At 40.0% G+C, this 17128-nt stretch overlaps 1 protein-coding gene across 2 annotated transcripts in view; it reads right to left on the reverse strand.

Moving 5' to 3' along the window:
* Positions 1-17128, reverse strand: part of ATRN (attractin) — a 174077-nt gene that overhangs the window by 71923 nt on the left and 85026 nt on the right. The window contains exons 12-18 of one of the 2 annotated variants that reach the window (XM_081558874.1): positions 16829-17046; positions 14429-14550; positions 13402-13540; positions 11651-11841; positions 9516-9735; positions 6986-7171; positions 6214-6447 (exon numbers count right to left, since the gene is read on the reverse strand). In XM_081558874.1, the coding sequence (XP_081415000.1) occupies positions 6214-6447; positions 6986-7171; positions 9516-9735; positions 11651-11841; positions 13402-13540; positions 14429-14550; positions 16829-17046 (1310 nt within the window). Of the gene's footprint in view, positions 1-6213; positions 6448-6985; positions 7172-9494; positions 9736-11650; positions 11842-13401; positions 13541-14428; positions 14551-16828; positions 17047-17128 lie in introns of both variants that reach the window. The other variant, XM_081558873.1, reaches the window with a different exon arrangement.

Genomic DNA, 17128 nt, shown 5'->3' on the forward strand with positions numbered 1-17128 from the left:
TATTATACTTTACTTACCTACTAAGTAAAGAGCTTGGATGAATAATCAAAAATCTTCCCACAAAGAAAAATTCAAGACCAGATAGCTTCACTGGTGAATTCTATCAACACTTCAAGAAGAATTAATACCAATCTTTTTGCAAACTCTTTCAGTAAATGCAAGAGGAGGGAATACTTCCCAACTCTCTCTATGAAGTCAGTACTACTCTAGTACCAAAATCAGACAGTCATCACAAGAAAGAAAACTACAGAACAGATCTATATCCTATATGAAAATAGACACAAAATACCCCACTAGAAAACTGAATCCATGTCAACGTATGGCAAAAACCACCACAATATTGTAAAGTAATTAGCCTCCAATTAAAATTAATTAATTAAAAAAAACTGAACCCAACAACACAGTAAAAAGAATTATACATCATGAGCAAATGGGCTTTACTCCAGAGATGAAAGGCTGGTTTAATATCCTTAAATCAATTAGTATAATGTATAGTATTAATAAACTAAAGAACAAAACCACATGATTATAGAAAAAGATACAGAAAAAGTATGTGACAAAATTCAGTACCCAATCAAAGCCCTCAAAAAGCCAGGAAGAGAAGGAAAATTTCTCAACCTGAAAAAGGACATGTATGAAAACACTAAGGCCAATATCATACATAATGGAAAAAGACTGAATTCATTCTCCCTAAGATCAGGAACAAGACAATGATGTTCATTCTCACCACTTTTATTCAACAGCGTACTGGAGTTTCTTGTCAGGCCAAATAGTCCTCCAAAAAAAATTTTTTTTAAAGAAGGTGTACAGATAGGAAAGGAAAAAGTAAAACTGTCTTTTTAAGCAAACAATACAATCCTTGTATAAACAAAACCCTAATCAACTAAAGAAATAGTAGAAATAATAGTTCAGCATGGTTGCATGACACAAGATCAACAAACAGAAATCAACTCTATTTCTAAATATATACTAATAATGAACAATCAAAAAACAAAATTAAGATAATTCCATTCACAATACCTTGAAAAAGCATAAAATACTTTGCACAGTAACTTTAACAAAATCAGCATAAGATGTAAACACTGAAAACTATAAAACACTGCTGAAAGATAATAAAAAACTAAAGAAATAGACATTCCAGGTTCATAAACTAGAAGGCTTAATACTGTTAAGAAGGTGTGTGTGTGCTAAGTCAAAAAACGAAGATCATGGCATCTTGACCCATCATTTCATGGCAAATGGAGAAACAATGGAAACAGTGACAGACTTTATTTTCTTGGGCTCCAAAATCACTGTGGACAGTGACTGCAGCCATAAAATTAAAAGACGCTGCCTCCTTGGAAGAAAATCAATGATAAACCTAGACAGTATATTAAAAAGCAGAGACATTACTTTTCCAACAAAGGTCCATATAGTCAAAGCTATGGTTTTCCCAATAGTCATGTACAGATGTTAGAGTTGAACCATAAATAAGGCTGAGCGCCGAAGAACTGATGCTTCTGAATTGTGGGTTGGAGAAAACTTTATAGAGTCCCTTGCCTTGGACAGCAAGGAGATCAAACTAGTCAATCCTAAGGAAATCAACTCTGAATATTCATTAGAAGGACTCATGCTGAAGATGAAGCTCCAACACTTTGGCCACCTGATGCGAAGATTCGACTCATTAGAAAAGACCCTGAGGTTGGAAGAGATTGAAGGCACAAGGAGAAGGGGGTGGCAGAGGTAAGACAGCATCACCGACTCAATGGACATAAGTTTGAGCAAACCCAAACTGTGCTGCAGTCCCTGGGGTCGCAGAGTCGGATACAACAGAGCAATGGAACAACAAAGCATGCTAAGTCGCTTCAATAGTGCCCAACTCCAAGCAACCCTATGGACTGTAGCCCACCAGGCTGTTCTGTTCATGGGATTCTCCAGGCAAGAATACTGGAGTGGGTTGCCGTGCCTTCCTCCAGGGAATCTTCCCGACCCAGGGCTCAAATCTGTCTCTTAGGTCTCTTGCATTGGCAGGTGGGTTCTTTACCACTAGCACCACCTGGGAAGCCCCATTAGAATGGCAATATACCCCTAAATGGTCTATAGATTCAATGCAATCTCTTATGAAATATCAGCTGGCTTTTTGTTGATGTTACTGAAACTGACAAATTCATCCTAAAATTCATATGGAAATTCAAGGAACCCAGAACAGCCATGACCATTTAGAAAAATAAGAACAAAGTTGGAGGACTTAGGCTTCCCAATTTCAAAACTTAACTACACTTACTACAAAGCTATAGAAATCAAGAGTGTGATACTAGCATAAGGACAGACATATGGTCAATGGGACAGAAATGAGAGTTCAGAAATAATTTCTTACATTCAACTGATTTTCAACAGATGTGCTCCCAAAATTCAATAGTACACAAATGTACTCCCAAAATTCAATAGTAAAAAATAGTCTTTTCAGCAAATGTTGCAGGAACAACTAGCTAACCACATGCAAAAATATAAGTTTGGGAAAAAAAAAAAGATAAGTTTGGATGCCAACTTCACATCAGATACAAAAATTAACTCAAAATGAATTATGGACCTAAATACAAAGAGATAAATCTATGTAACTTTATAAAAAAAACATAGGAGCAAACCTTTATGATTTGGGATTAGTTAGGCACTGATTTCTTTTATACAATACCATAAGCACATAGGGTAAAAGAATACTTCTGTATTTCAAAAGATACCATCAAGAAAGTAAAAAGAAATCCCATGGAATGGGAGAAAATATCTGCAAACTGTATATCCAATAAGGGGCTTGTATCTAGATTCACAAAGAACTCTTGTAGGTCAACAGTAAAATGATAACGCAATTTTTAACACTGGCCAAAGAATTTGAATAGTTCTCCAAAGAAGACATACAAATGGCCAACAGGATGCTTGACTTCATTAGTCATTAAAGAGAAAGAGAAAGAGAACTCGCTCAGTCGTGTCCGACTCTTTGCAACCACATGGACTGTAGCCTACCAGGCTCCTCTGTCCATGGGATTTTCCAGGCAAGAGTAGTGGAATGGGTTGCCATTTCCTTCTCCAGGGGATCTTCCGGGCCCAGGGACTGAACCCAAGTCTCCTTCATTGCAGGCAGACGCTTTACCATCTGAGCCATCAGGGAATCATTAGTCATTAGGGAAACGCAAATCAAAATCACAGTGCTTGCCAAGTGGTCCAGTGGTTAAGAATCCCCCTGTCAATGCAGTGGACACAGGTTCAACCCCTGATGTGGGAAGATCCTACATGCAGCAGGGCAACTAAGACTATGCACAGCTATTGAAGCCCACATGCCTAGAGCCTGTGCTCTGCAACAAGTGAAGCCCCCACAACGAGGAGCTTGTGCACCCCAAAGAAGAGTAGCCCCTGCTCACAACTAGAAGCCCATGGGCAGCAACAAAGACCTAGTACAGCCAAAACAAAATTTAAAAAAACCGTGACATGCCATTTCTCAAATTCTCATACACTAGAACAGCTATAATCAAACAAGTGTGATGAGGATGTGGGGAAATCTTAACCTTTCTAACATTGCTAGCGAGAATGAAAAATGGTACAGCTACTCTGTAAAACTTTGAACCCGTCATTCCCCAATTTTGTCCCTGGTCCTAGGCAATCACTTATCTATTTATTGTCTCTGAATATTTGCCCTTTTTTGGACATTCCATATAAGTGATATGGGCTTCCCTGGTGGCTCAGATGGTAAAGAATCTGCTTGCAATGCAGGAGGTGCAAAAGACTCAGGTTCGATTCCTGGGTTGGGAAGATTCCCCCAGGAGGAAATTGCAACCGACTCCAGTATGCCTGGAAAATTCCATGGACAGAGGAGCCTGGTGGGCTACAGTCCATGGAGTCCCAAAGAAGTGGACATGATTGAGCAACTAACACTTTTACTAAGTAACTTTCCTTGTAGAAGTCTTCACAAACAGTCCAGTAGTCAGGGGCACTGTCTGGCAGGATTTCAGAGAAATTCTTATCCACTAATCTCTTGGGAGTCTTTGCACCTGCCTAGCTTCCCAATTGTTCTGGCAGCCCATCAGTAATTGTGTGCATTTACTGGAAGTTTGAATCAAAGGCTACTTTCTCTGGGTTGGTTTCTCAGGGCAGTTACCCCAGCAGATCAAGGCTCAAGTTTTAGATCAACTCAAGGTTGATTCCTTCTTGTATCAACCACTGGCAGTGATATAAAGGAGGAAGGATTGGGAGAAAGGAAGAGTGGGAAGGAGTGGGGAGAGGGGAAAGAAAGGTAAAAGGAGGGAAGGAAGGAGAGAGGGAGGTAGATAGGCAGACTGAAATTTTCTTTTATTCTTCTTGTCAAAAGAAAGAGGTTTTCCTTCTCCCGGTTCTTAGAGCATTTTGGTAAGAAAATTTGCATTTAAAAAACTTCTGATCCTTTTGAAACATATGTAAATCTCTTTAGTCAGCATTACAAAGCAGACACGGTTTTTGTTAAGGGCTTAAGAGCCATCCCTTTCAAATGTAAACATCAAGCAAGCCAGCCACCCTACCCTTTCTCTGTGGGAATGGGTCCAAACTATAACCATCTGCTTGCATTAAAGATTCAAGTTTGTTTTCCTTTTTGTTTTTTCCTTTGGGTAAAGGCAATTAACTAACATAGGTGGCCACCCCAATTACCAGGTAAATTCACAATAAACTATGAAAGAGTGTAGAGCAAACAGTGGTGTCAAATCCTCTCACACAAAGACAAGTTACCTTCATTTTGAGGACAAGTATAGAATGGACCGTATATGCTGGGATATTTAAAAGGGTGGGATTTCTCTCTGTTGTATCTCATTAGTGGACACTGAAATGTGCATTACCATCTGGTTTAATGCTTACTCAGTAATACAACTTTCTTTCCTGTATCTGTGGAGAGGCATTTCTGGGTTGGCAGGAGATTTTATTTTTAATTTTTCCCCTAACAATCGTCACATTTCTTTTTAAGTAAAAAGAAAACTGCAAAACAATATATCATAAGCATAGTATATTTCACAGTATTTTTTATTTAAAAAACTATACATCTAAAGGTATCTGTATTACTGTTAAAAGTTTTTCCTTCTATGAAGAACTAGAGATGAGGAAATGCTGGGCTGGATGAAGCATAAGCTGGAAATCAATACTGCCAGGAGAAATATCAATAACCTCAGATACACAGATGACACCACCGTTATGACAGAAAGCAAAGAGGTACTAAAGAGCCTCTTGATGAAAGTGAAAGAGGAGAGTGAAAAATTTGGCTTAAAACTCAACATTCAAAAAACTAAGATCATGGCATCTGGTCCCACCAATTCATGGCAAAAAGATGAGGAAACAATGGACAGTGACAGATTTTATTCTCTTGGGCTCCAAAATCACTGTGGATGGTGACTGCAGCCATGAAATTAAAAAGACGCTTGCTCCTTGGAAGAAAAGCTATGACCAACTTAGACAGCATATTAAAAAGCAGAGACATTACTTTGCTGACAATGGTCTGTATAGTCAAAGCTATGGTCTTTCCAGCAGTTATGTATGGATGTGAGAGTTGGACCATAAAGAAGGTTGAGCACCAAAGAACTGACGTTTTTGAACTGTGGTGTTGGAGAAGACTCTTGAGAGTCCCTTGGACAGCAAGGAGATCAAACCAGTCAATTCTAAAAGAAATCAGTCCTGAATATTCATTGGAAGGACTGATGCTGAAGCTCCAGCTCCAATACTTTGGCCACCTGATGTGAAGAGCCGACTCATTAGAAAAGACCCTGATGCTGGAAAAGATTGAAGGCAGAAGAGGATGACAGAGGATGAGATGGTTGGATGGCATCACCGACTCGATGGACTGAGTTTGAGCAAGCTCCGGGAGCTGGTGATGGACAGGGAACCCTGGTGTGCTGCAGTCCCTGGGGCAAAGAGTCAGACACAATTGAGCAACTGAACTGAACTGAGAGATGAGGAATTGTAGTTTTTATTTTGTCTACATCTGTAATAGCTAATTTTTATAATGAACACATTTCATTATTTCTATAATGAAAGTTAGCAAAACAACTGAAAATTCTTAGTATTTTCATTAAATGACATTAAAAATATTTTTCATATGAAACAAATAGTTTCTTCAACGATCTCTTTTTTTTTTCCCCTTAAAGAAATCCATATAAATAATGTAGCTTTCAAGGCTTTATTCTTTGTAAGTAGGTAGTGAGATTTGGGACACAGAACACATCTTACCTGGACAATGAATGAAAGACCAGTTATATCTGCTGTCCTCCAGACACATGCTGGAATTGAGAAGAGGCTGTGGGTAGGAATTTCCTGTAGGGCCCTGAGAAGGCATCTTCACTGGTCCTTTATAGGAGCCCTCTATGCATTTCCCTTTGCCCGTATTGCTAGGATCAGTGCACCAGCCACAGCCTGGTTGCTCCAAGCAGTGACTACAGGTACAGTAGCCTGAACAATTTTCAGCTGTAAAAAAACATAAGTTACAATTTACTATCACATGTAGACTTAAATTCATTGTATATTTAAATTATCTTTTTCTTTAACAGATGATTCAACTGTTAGTCAAAATTCCTATTCTATTGTGATTGTTCAAATGATACAATAAAATTTTAAAGAGCCCAGTATTTTGTCCAACCTACAATAGAGACTCCTCTCTTTTCTCACAATCCTAGGGTATTGGAGGCAGAAGAGACTTTAGAGACCATCTCCTGGAGAGCACTTACTTTATGAATTAGGAGATGAAGATGTGGAGACATTCCATAGATTGGGCAGTATGATACTGATATTCAGCAAGTTATTTCTGTACTCTGTGATCTAGTCTACAATTGTTTACTTGTGTCACTGTATTTGATTCTATATGTAGGTTCGTATCAGGCAGTCTCTGGATAGACCTGAGCAGATGGCCAAGTCTGGTTTCATCCCTAGAAAGTTCAGAGGCTGACAGCACTGCCCTACACACAGTGTTGTCATCCACACTGCTTAGAGCTCACTTTTCACTCACGGGGGCAGCTGCTCATGGTATACCACTCCATACACTGGCCAAAAGGGAAGGAAGCCACGTAGGCATTGGAGTCCACGCACTGCTTCATGTTGCTGCACCACATGCACTCCGAGCTGCCGCTGGTACACTCCCCGCAGGCTGTTCGCAGGGCACAAGGGGTCCGGCACTGCTTGGCACTGTGGTTAGCTGGGAAGTAAACCCAAGAGAGACACTTAAAGATCCCACCATGTCAGCTAAGGTCAAAGGCTCTGCAGTGTGGGTTGTGACCCACTCATGTGTCATGAAGTCAATTCAGTGGGTTACACTAAACGTAGAAGAAAACACAAAGTCTTAGGTCATCATGTACTGGTTAGTCATGTATATTTATATACTTGGGGGGAAAAACTGTTTTTATTTTCAAAGAGAAGGACAGATATGAGGGAACAAGCTAATTTTTCCATAAGAGAAGGGGTCTAATATAGGAGACTCAAGATGAACTTCACAAGTTTTACAACCCACCTGAATATGCAACATTTTGTCTCTGTATATTCTAGGGAAAGAAGAACCATAACATTCATTAACTTCACCAAAGCACCCAGGATCCAAAATGGCTGAAAAGTTTCCCTACAGGAAGGTTAACTAATAAATATTAATGTGACTCCACAGTGATCTGAATTCTCTTCCACATCCTTGCATTCCTCAAATTATAATACCTTCCTAAAATGAGACATGATGTCAATGGAGTCCAGCATCCCAAAAGCATCCACAAAATTCCAACTACTGCCTGTGAGACCCCCTGCAGGAGAAGGACAGTGGTCAAGGGCTTGTCTCTGTGCTGCACATGCCACCCCGTGCCTGTCTTTATGAAACTGAGATGTGCCTAGAGTAAAGCTTCAAGCCTGTGAAGCAACTCCAAGTATAGGCTCCTTCGGCACTCTCCTGTAGTGTTATTGCGCTGAAGGTTTGCTTTTCCTTCCTGTTGTTGTTCAGCTGCTAAGTCCTATCCGACTCTTTGTTACCCTATGGACTGCAGCACACCAGGCTTTCCTGTCCTTCACTATCTCCTGTAGTTTGTTCAAATTCATGTCCATTGAGTCGATGATGCTATCTAACCATCTCATCCTCTGCCACCCACTTCTCCCACCCTCAATCTTTTCCAGCATGAAGGTCTTTTACAGTGAGTCGGCTCTTTGCATCAGGTGGCCAAAGTATTGGAGCTTCAGCTTCAGCATCAGTCCTTCCAATGAATATTCAGGATTTATTTCCTTTAAGATTGACTGCTTTGATCTCCTTGCTGTCCAAGGGACTCTCAAGAGTCTTCTCTAGCACTGCAATTAGAAAGCATCAGGTCTTTGGCACTCAGCCTTCTTTATGGTCCAACTCTCACATCTGTACATGGCTACTGGAAAAACCATAGCTTTGACTATATGGACCATTGTTGGCAAAGTGACGACTCTGCTTTTTTTAATACACTGTCTAGGTTTGTCATTGCCTTCTTTCCGAGGAGCAAGTGTCTTCTGATTTCATGGCTACAGTCACTGCTCGAAGTGATTCTGAAGCCCAAGAAAATAAGATCTGTCTCTGCTTCCACTTTTTCCCCTTCTATTTGCCATGAAGTGATGGGACGAGATGCCATGATCTTGGTTTTTTTAATGTTGAATTTTAAGCCAGCTTTTTCACTCTCATCAAGAGGCTCTTTAGTTCCTCTTCACTTTCTGCCATTACAGTGGTATCATCTACATGTCTGAGTTTGTCAATATTTCTCCTGGCAATCTTGATTCCAGCTTGTGATTCATCCAGCCTGGCATTTCACATGATGCACTCTGTATATAAGTTATATAAGTAGGATACAATACACAGCCTTGCTGTACTCCTTTCCCAATTTTGAACCAATTAGTTGTTTCATGTCTGGTTCTGTTGCCTCTTGACCCACAGGACTACACCAACTATTTTTCTCCCCACTGACACTATCTTTCTGTTCAGTATCCCTGCAGTGATCTGCTTGCTTTTCTGATTTTTTCTTTGGATTTTTTTGTTCCATCTTCCACAGTATTTCTCTGCCAACACCTAGAAATTTGCCTTTTAGATCAATTCTCAATACTTTTTGTGGTCAACAAACCAATCAATCTCACTGTTAAATAACAATATTCTAACTAGAATATTGTTGTTTAGTTACTAAATTGTGTATGACTCTTGCAATCCCATGTACAGGGTTCTTCTGTTTTGGGATTTTCCAGGCAAGAATACTGGAGTGGGTGGCCATTTCCTCTCCAGGGTATCTTCCTGACCTAGGGATTGAACTGGCATCTCCTGCACTGCAGGCAGATTCTTTATTACTGAGCCACCAGGAAAATGCTAGTTACTTTTGGTTTTGTTCATAGCTCATACTACTTCCTTCTGCTTTAAAAATTCTGCATCATCCTCTGCTTCATATGCTTGAAATCAATACTCCACCTGTCTTTTCATGAAAATTTCACAACACTTAATTATGCCTTCCACAGTTTCTCTTTCAATGAATGTCCAGTAACACATAATGCAACCATATACTTACCAGGCCTTTCACAGACACTACCATTGAGTGGATTGATGCAGGTTGCAGCCTTTAAGCCCCGAGTACTGGGTTCTGACAAGATCCCACAGAATCCAGCATCACTGGGCTCAGATGGCATCCACTGTAGTGAACTATTTGTGAACGGGGACATATCTTCCCAGCACCAATAGGACACATTGATCTTCCGAAGGCCAACCCATGGGGTTAAGGTGAGCTTGGACTGTAGACAAAACAGACACAGCTATGAATATAATCAATGTCTTGACCAAAACTAGCTTCTAGATAAAAACTATTAAGTTACATGTATCCAAAGGACACAGGAAAATCTCCTTATCCCAAATCAGTCACAGCAGATTAGTGCAGACCATTATTTTTATGTTACTTATCATTCCTGGCACTTTAATATGGCCATTTTACAAAGGACAGAAAAGACATCAAAGAAAGATGTCAGAGAAGACATCAAAATTTTCACAGAGATTAATAGCAAAGTAATAATCAAGTTCCTAAATTTCTATACTCTATGACAAATGCTATGAATAGACAGCCACCCCCAAGATGGTTGAAATGTCTATTTATACATGAAACACCATATCAGTATGTATGAAACATTGGTTATACGCCTATTGTTATCTAAGCCTGTTTTGGGAGCTCTGGCTAGATTAGATGATTGAAGATTCCCATGTTCAGCTGGGGAGGCAGAGCGTATTGGTCGTCAATAAATTTTATAGGGAATAATAGGTCAATGAATTCCTGGGAATTCATTCCTAAGAAAGTCTGTCTCTTGCTCTACTGAAATGTCCTTGTTGCAGTTTAAAAAAAAATTTTGTACAAAGTTTAGCCCAGAAATAAAAGATATTTTAAATTTTGTCAGTTACAAAACAAAATGTACAGTATTTCCATTCTGGGGAGGAAAAAATAAACATGAATATTGTGTGCTCAGTCACTCAGTCATGTCCAACTCTTTGCGACCGCATGAACTGTAGACCACCAGGCTCCTTTGTCCACGGGATTTTCTAGGCAAGAATACTGGAGTGGGTTGCCATTTCCTTCTCCAGGGAAAATGCTTATTAAGAGACTTTAAAAACAGCAACAACAACAACACCCAAAAGTTGTTACTTTTAGTTGTAGTGAGTGATATTTATTTACTTATAGGATTTGGTACTGATCTCTCATAAGGCCCAGCTACAGCAATTCCTTCCCATTCAGTCTGCACCAGTTATGCAAACTTACTTGCAGCTCACCCCTCAATCTCTGTATCTCTGATCAATGCACAGAGAGTCCAGATCATTCCTTCTGTCTTCAGGAGTTACCTCTTTCTGTCTGTCAGCCTGTCTCTGTCCTAAAGGTTACAGCACCCTTTCTTATTTTTCCAAACAAACTAGGGGTCTAAGTCTAGATTTATAGCTGTGGAAGCACATTACTTTAGTTGTCTCTCAACCGTCAATCTGATCACAAGACTATGAATTGTTGAAAGAGCATTGTCTTGTGAGTATCAGTTAACTGAGGGTGGGACCACTGTTCTAGGACTCTGGACTAAAAAACACAAAATGTCATTGTTGTATATCAACTACAAGCTGCCCAAGAGCAGTGGATGGACAGGAAGAGCACTTGGGGCCTTTCTGTGCTCAGAAACTCTTATTAAGAAGATGCCCTCTCCTTTTGGGCTGATCAGATCTAAGAAAGACGCACAGATGTCCATTTTTTAGCATAATTAACATTAAATCCTACTATACACTGTAATAATGCCTGAAACCTGGCTTAATTCAACACATCTAATTAGTAATGGCACTCGCCTCCCCCATCCCAGCAGAACCTAGGGATAAAACAGATCTGAAATAATCTACAGATATCACAGGATATGTGCATATGTCAACATGTTACTATTCAATATACATGTAATTATTGATATGTAATTTAATGAAATATGACTAATAAAAATAAGATGCTGGAAATTTCAAGATAAGAAAGAATATATAATATTAAAGGAAGAGAATTTCACAGTGCAGTTCTACAGTCTATTACACTGCACTTACTAGCATTCCTCCTCCTGCCAAGCATGTCACAGGTAAACTGCAGTTATGCTCTCTGTAGAAAGGTGGATACTAGAAACTTAAGTTCCAAGGATCTTAACTCACCATGCTCTGTGATGACTGCATGATTCGCAGCTGCTTAAGGACAAATTCTACCTTCTTCTGAGTTGTAAGAGAAGCCAAAAAGGCATTGTGGTTCCTGCAGGACAATTTTGCATTGTCATAAGTCTCCTTGGCAGTAGTAATTTTCAAACATGAGTTTCCAACCAAATGCCAGCCAATGCCACAGATATTTTCTTTATTAAAGAGGGGAGAGAAAACAAAGAGGTTTAGAAATCACACGAAACTACTTATATTACCACTCTGAACCACTGGAAATCTAAATAGTATTTTTGGGTTCAATTCTAGATACTTCATTTGGATGTGGTGAGTATATCAGACACATTACCAAGGATCAAATACAGAATAAAAAGAATTTTTAAGATGTTTATCAGTCTTATTTCCTGGACCTCAAGTGCATATGCTGAGGTCAATCTTCCTATGTCTTAGAGAAAAATATTTGCTTGATGACAGTGTTAAATTTATAAACCATCTTTTGAAGAACAATTAGAAACAAGACTAAAATCCTAAGTAAAAAGTAGAAAAATGAATATGCATTACTGAAAAGATGGGGTAGAAAACTGCAAGAACAGAAATGAGTTGGTGAATGAAGAAGTCTACAAAACACACACTGTTTTCACATCAAGTGGGAGGTAAACTCAAGTTACACAAAACATCCCAAAAGTGAGATAGAAAAAGCCTTTTGGGGAAGTAAGACAAACCAGGGAAGTTTGTAATCTGCTCTTGTGACCTCCCTGAACCCACATAAAGAGCTGCTGAGAAGTTATACATACTTCCTGGAAGACAGTGCATGAGCAAAGCAACTTCGTTACAACACAAGTACCCTGGAGATACCCTCAACAATGTTCATCCGCAGCCAGTGAGATGAAGGGAAAGTCACAGGAAAGAGATCATTTAAGAGCAGATAAAGACTAGCTCCTCAAAGTGTGGCATCAGTGTCACTGCTTGTTGAAATGCAGATTCTAGGGCCCCACCACAAATCTGTGCCAGATTCTGGCTTCTAGCAAGACCCCCAGGTACTTTGCTGTGCACTGAAAATTGTGATGTAATGAGGTAAAGAACAAGAAGTCCACTCCAGCAAGCTGAATCAAGTACTTCCGAAGGACATTCAAGAGGGGCCCAGTAGAGCCCAGCTACCCTGTTCAGAGCCACAGCAGACCACTTCCTGGACTTCCTGGCTGAGCAAATATATCATGGAGTTTCAGCCATGGCTGGTGGGCTTCAGGCTCCCAACACATCATCCTGAACCTCAGAAGTGCTATAAATTGAGCTATCTGGGGCTGGGGTCATTTCAGGAAGTGCTGCTGACAAGGGCATCTCTCCTTTCCTTCTTGTCAGAAGGTGCTGACAACCTGACCCCAATGGTCAATAAGAAACACACTTCATAAAGAACCCGGCAGACTGGACACTGAGACTGCTGCCTTCTGCTCCCAGGTTACCACCGCAAAGTGGAGTGGAGGCAACAGAGCAGGCTCAGTGACGTGGAGTCAAGCTGTGATGCGATTCTCCACAGCAGCAGAGGACGCTTCACTTGCTTTCAAAGGACGGTAGAAATAAATACTGAAGAACTATATTTCTGCTTTAAAAAATAACAACCACAATAATGGAGTTGGGGATGAATGGACAAAATGAGTTCTCCCCTTTTGCTGGGTGCAATCTAGGCTGCACAGTACTGACAGTGTGTGCATGTGAAGTCTTTGGACCCATTCACATCAAGATGCCTCTGCAATGCCTACCGGGCAGGGCGATGCACTCCTGATTCCGGGGCTCCCACTGGCAGTTCTGGTCCAGGGCACAGCTCCTGCAGCTGGTCTTCTTGTTACAATAATACATCGGGTTATCCTTGGGGCAATAATCATACTTGAAAATGGAGATCTAGAATACAATGGACAAAAGCTTTTCTCTTATATCCACAGAGAGAACTTCTGGTGAGGGCAACTAGGATACTAAAAACAACAAAGTCCAACTGGGGAAGCAAACTACAAACAGATAAACAAATAAGATGTAGGTGAAGCAGCACTGCAGTGGAAACATTATAGTGAAATGTTCAAGGACATGCAAGGATCTGGCAACGAAATAGTGCATTCTCTTAGACACCATGTTTCAGCTTATGCATCTGTAAAATGTGAATGTTGAAACTGCTGCTTTTTAAATCATCTCCTAAACAATATAAAAATTTTATATTTTATGAGATGCTTTACCGACTGACAAAGAATGTCTTATAAACCATCAAAATCATAAAAGTTGAGTCATTCTATTTTTTTTGCCTTATAATCTAATAAAAATCATAAATGATAAGCATAAATTAGGCTGAGTCAAAATATAATATAAAACACAGAGATTTTGCAGTCTATTATTTCCACAATTTATTTTGGCAGCTACACACCTGACTCACTTTCAGTCTCAAGTCCTAAACTGCTCCCCAACCTAGCACCAGTAGAGGGAGCACGCCATTACAGACTTCACACCAAGAATTTAGCCCTTAGCCACAGCCAGGCCTAGGGACTGGGGCATACTCAGAATGACAGTCTTGCCTTCTTCTAAAACACAAACGTCAATCCTCCTGGCCAGTAGAACCTTTGGAATTTGGACATGTAGAGCATCTCTTACTAAAAGAAACTTGACTCAACAGTAAAATCCAAATCAACACTGAAGATTTCAAAAATAATTCTGTGCTAGTATTTACACCATACACACTAAAATCTATATATACCTATCCCCACTTGGGATTTTTCTATCCTCTGAAATCCCTGAGAAACTGACCTGGCCTTCTGTGCAGCTGTGGTTCATAGGGACACAATGGTCATTGCACCAGTGGCAGCCATTGGTGTTGGCTGTGCAGCTGTAACAATCCGTGAGCTGGTCACATCTGTCATGGTCAAAAACTGCAAAGAGAAGGAAAACTCATCAACTGTGACAGCAGAAAAGTCACAGTCCCTTACAGCTGATGTTGAGCACAATATGACACTGACGCAAAACCACAACAACAACAAAAAAGTAACAAGGGTTGGAAGTAAAACGAGGAGTGAAACTGGCAGGAAAATATATTGGTGTGTTCAGGTTTAAATAGTATTTAGAAATAAGTAAACAGTAAGAAGAAAAGCCATTTTGTACTCCACCCTCCCAACAAAAGTACACAGGAGGTGAAAAACAAAGATAGAGTAATTCAACAATAAGGGAAATAGATCTGGTTCTTTGAAGACTTTTCTTCCCAAGAAAGAAATCAACTAACTAGCAAGTCAATGAACACCAAGAGCTGCCCAGGAGCCAAACAAAGAAGTATAGGAGACCAAGCCATTCCTCCTAGCTATTAAGGCAAGGCTGCTCTGGGTGCAGGAAGCAGGTAGCACATAGAACCCCCCAAAGGGCAATACACATATATGTAAGAAATTCTGGGTTACTACAGACCTGTTGATTTCCTAGTGACCCTAGATGGGTCAAGGTCAGCAATGAAAGAGAAGCTGTGTAACTTCTGCCTCATCTATTCAACCATTCATGGACATGGCACATGGTAGAATCCATGGACAAGAAAAGGCAGGGTGCACCCTCACAAAGAACCTAGCAACCTGCTCCTGAGGCTGTTCTTCCTGCCCTTGTCATCACTCCATGGCCTGGGCCCACACAGAAAGCAGAGTGAACCAGGAAGGTGACAATGGAGATGAGCTCATAATGAATCATCTAAGGGAATTAAATACTATTTCCTACAAACCTGCACATTTAATTTGAACTTTTTAACATATGGTTAAAAAATAACTACTTCACTGCTTTTATCCCTTTTGGGAGATGGTGACTAACCCTAAAAAGTTCTGGTCATCTTGGTTCTCTAGCACTCACCAGACCACCAATGAACCTGGAAAGCTGACTGGATGTTCTTACTGAGGATTTATGTTGAGTTTAATTTGGAACATTCCAGGAGAGTTGAAAGCTGCCTCTGTCCATCATAACTCACATGGTAGCTACTACACCATGGTAACCCTAACAGTTAAGAAATTCAGTCAACATACTTTAAATAAACTGAAGTGAAAAAATAATTTGCAGATACATTTTTCTTACTTTTAAAAGACCTTCTCATGTATGACTTCACTGTATTGCACTGTGCTGTATGTCAGAAAAAAAGGGTAATAAGAAGCTGAGTAGGTAAGGTGAAGAAAACTTGGACAATACAAGGGGTGGTTCTAGAAGCAGGGATCACTGTTCATCTTCAGCAACTGCCTGCCTTGCTATCACTGCTGTGCTCAACTAGAGAGGTTAGAAAAGAATAATACTTTGCAAAGACAGTAACTCTACCTCTATCTATTAGAACAATCTACTCCAACATAGCATTTCTGGATTGGCCCTCTTAATCTTATCCTTAATGTCAGAACTGCATAATTCAATATGGTAGCCACTAACCACATGTAGTTTTTATTTTTTACTTCTTTTTGGCTGCTCAGCATGCAGAATCTTAGTTCACAGATCAGAGATGTAACCCGTGTCCCCTGCTGCAGAACAGCAGAGACTTAACCACTGGATCGCCAGGGAAGTCCCCACATGTAGTTTTTAATTTAGTTAAAATATAAAAATTCATTTCTTCAGCCATACCAGTCTCATTCCAAGTGTTTGATAATCACAGGTAGCTAGTAGCTAACATATGGGGACAGTGCAGAAATAAACATCTAGGTTCTAAAGTTGGTAGAAAAGGGATTCCCTGGTGGCTCAGATGGTAAAGAGTTTGCCTGCAATGTGGAAGACCCAGGTTCGATCCCTGGGTTGGGAAGATCCCCTGGAGAAGGAAATGACAACCCACTCTACTATTCTTGCCCGGAAAATCCCATGGATGGAGCAGCCTGGCAGGCTACAGTCCATGGAGTTGCAAAGAGTTGGACATAACTGAGTGACTTCACTTTCCTTTTCCTCTGGAGTAGGTATACAAAGTCTATGCAATGTTAAAAATGTTTTTTCTTCATCAGTAGCAAACAGCAGACATGGCATGTTCCCATCCACTATACAAATGTTTAAAAACCAATTTTCAAACATCCATAAAGCATTTACCTATGTTATTACTGGAATAATTTTGGATACTAAAATGAACACCGAAAGTTCACACAGGATAAGTGCCTTCACAATTGAGATAAAATGAGATTTCAAATTAATTACATTTTAAGAAGAGAAAAAAAGACATACTTCTTTTAGAAAAACATTCTGACTTTATCTTTTCTTGTGCTTCAGGTGCCAGCTCCCAGGAGACACACTGAGATGACCCTGTGTCCCACACACACCGGACACCAGGTCCTGCTGCGAGACAAGCAGCTTCACTCTGGTGTGCTTCACACTGTTCCGACGTGAATACCAGGATGTCACTGAGGAGGAGACTATTAAAACCACCAAATACATACATGGTTCTAAAAGAAAATAAAAAGAGAGAAAAAGAGTTTACTGGAAACCTACATCAACAAATGCATGATATACTTTTTATAATCTTTA

This window comes from Giraffa tippelskirchi, chromosome 13 (assembly GCF_054371585.1).
Source record: "Giraffa tippelskirchi isolate mGirTip1 chromosome 13, T2T-mGirTip1v1.2.pri, whole genome shotgun sequence".
In the NCBI taxonomy this organism is placed as follows: domain Eukaryota; kingdom Metazoa; phylum Chordata; class Mammalia; order Artiodactyla; family Giraffidae; genus Giraffa; species Giraffa tippelskirchi.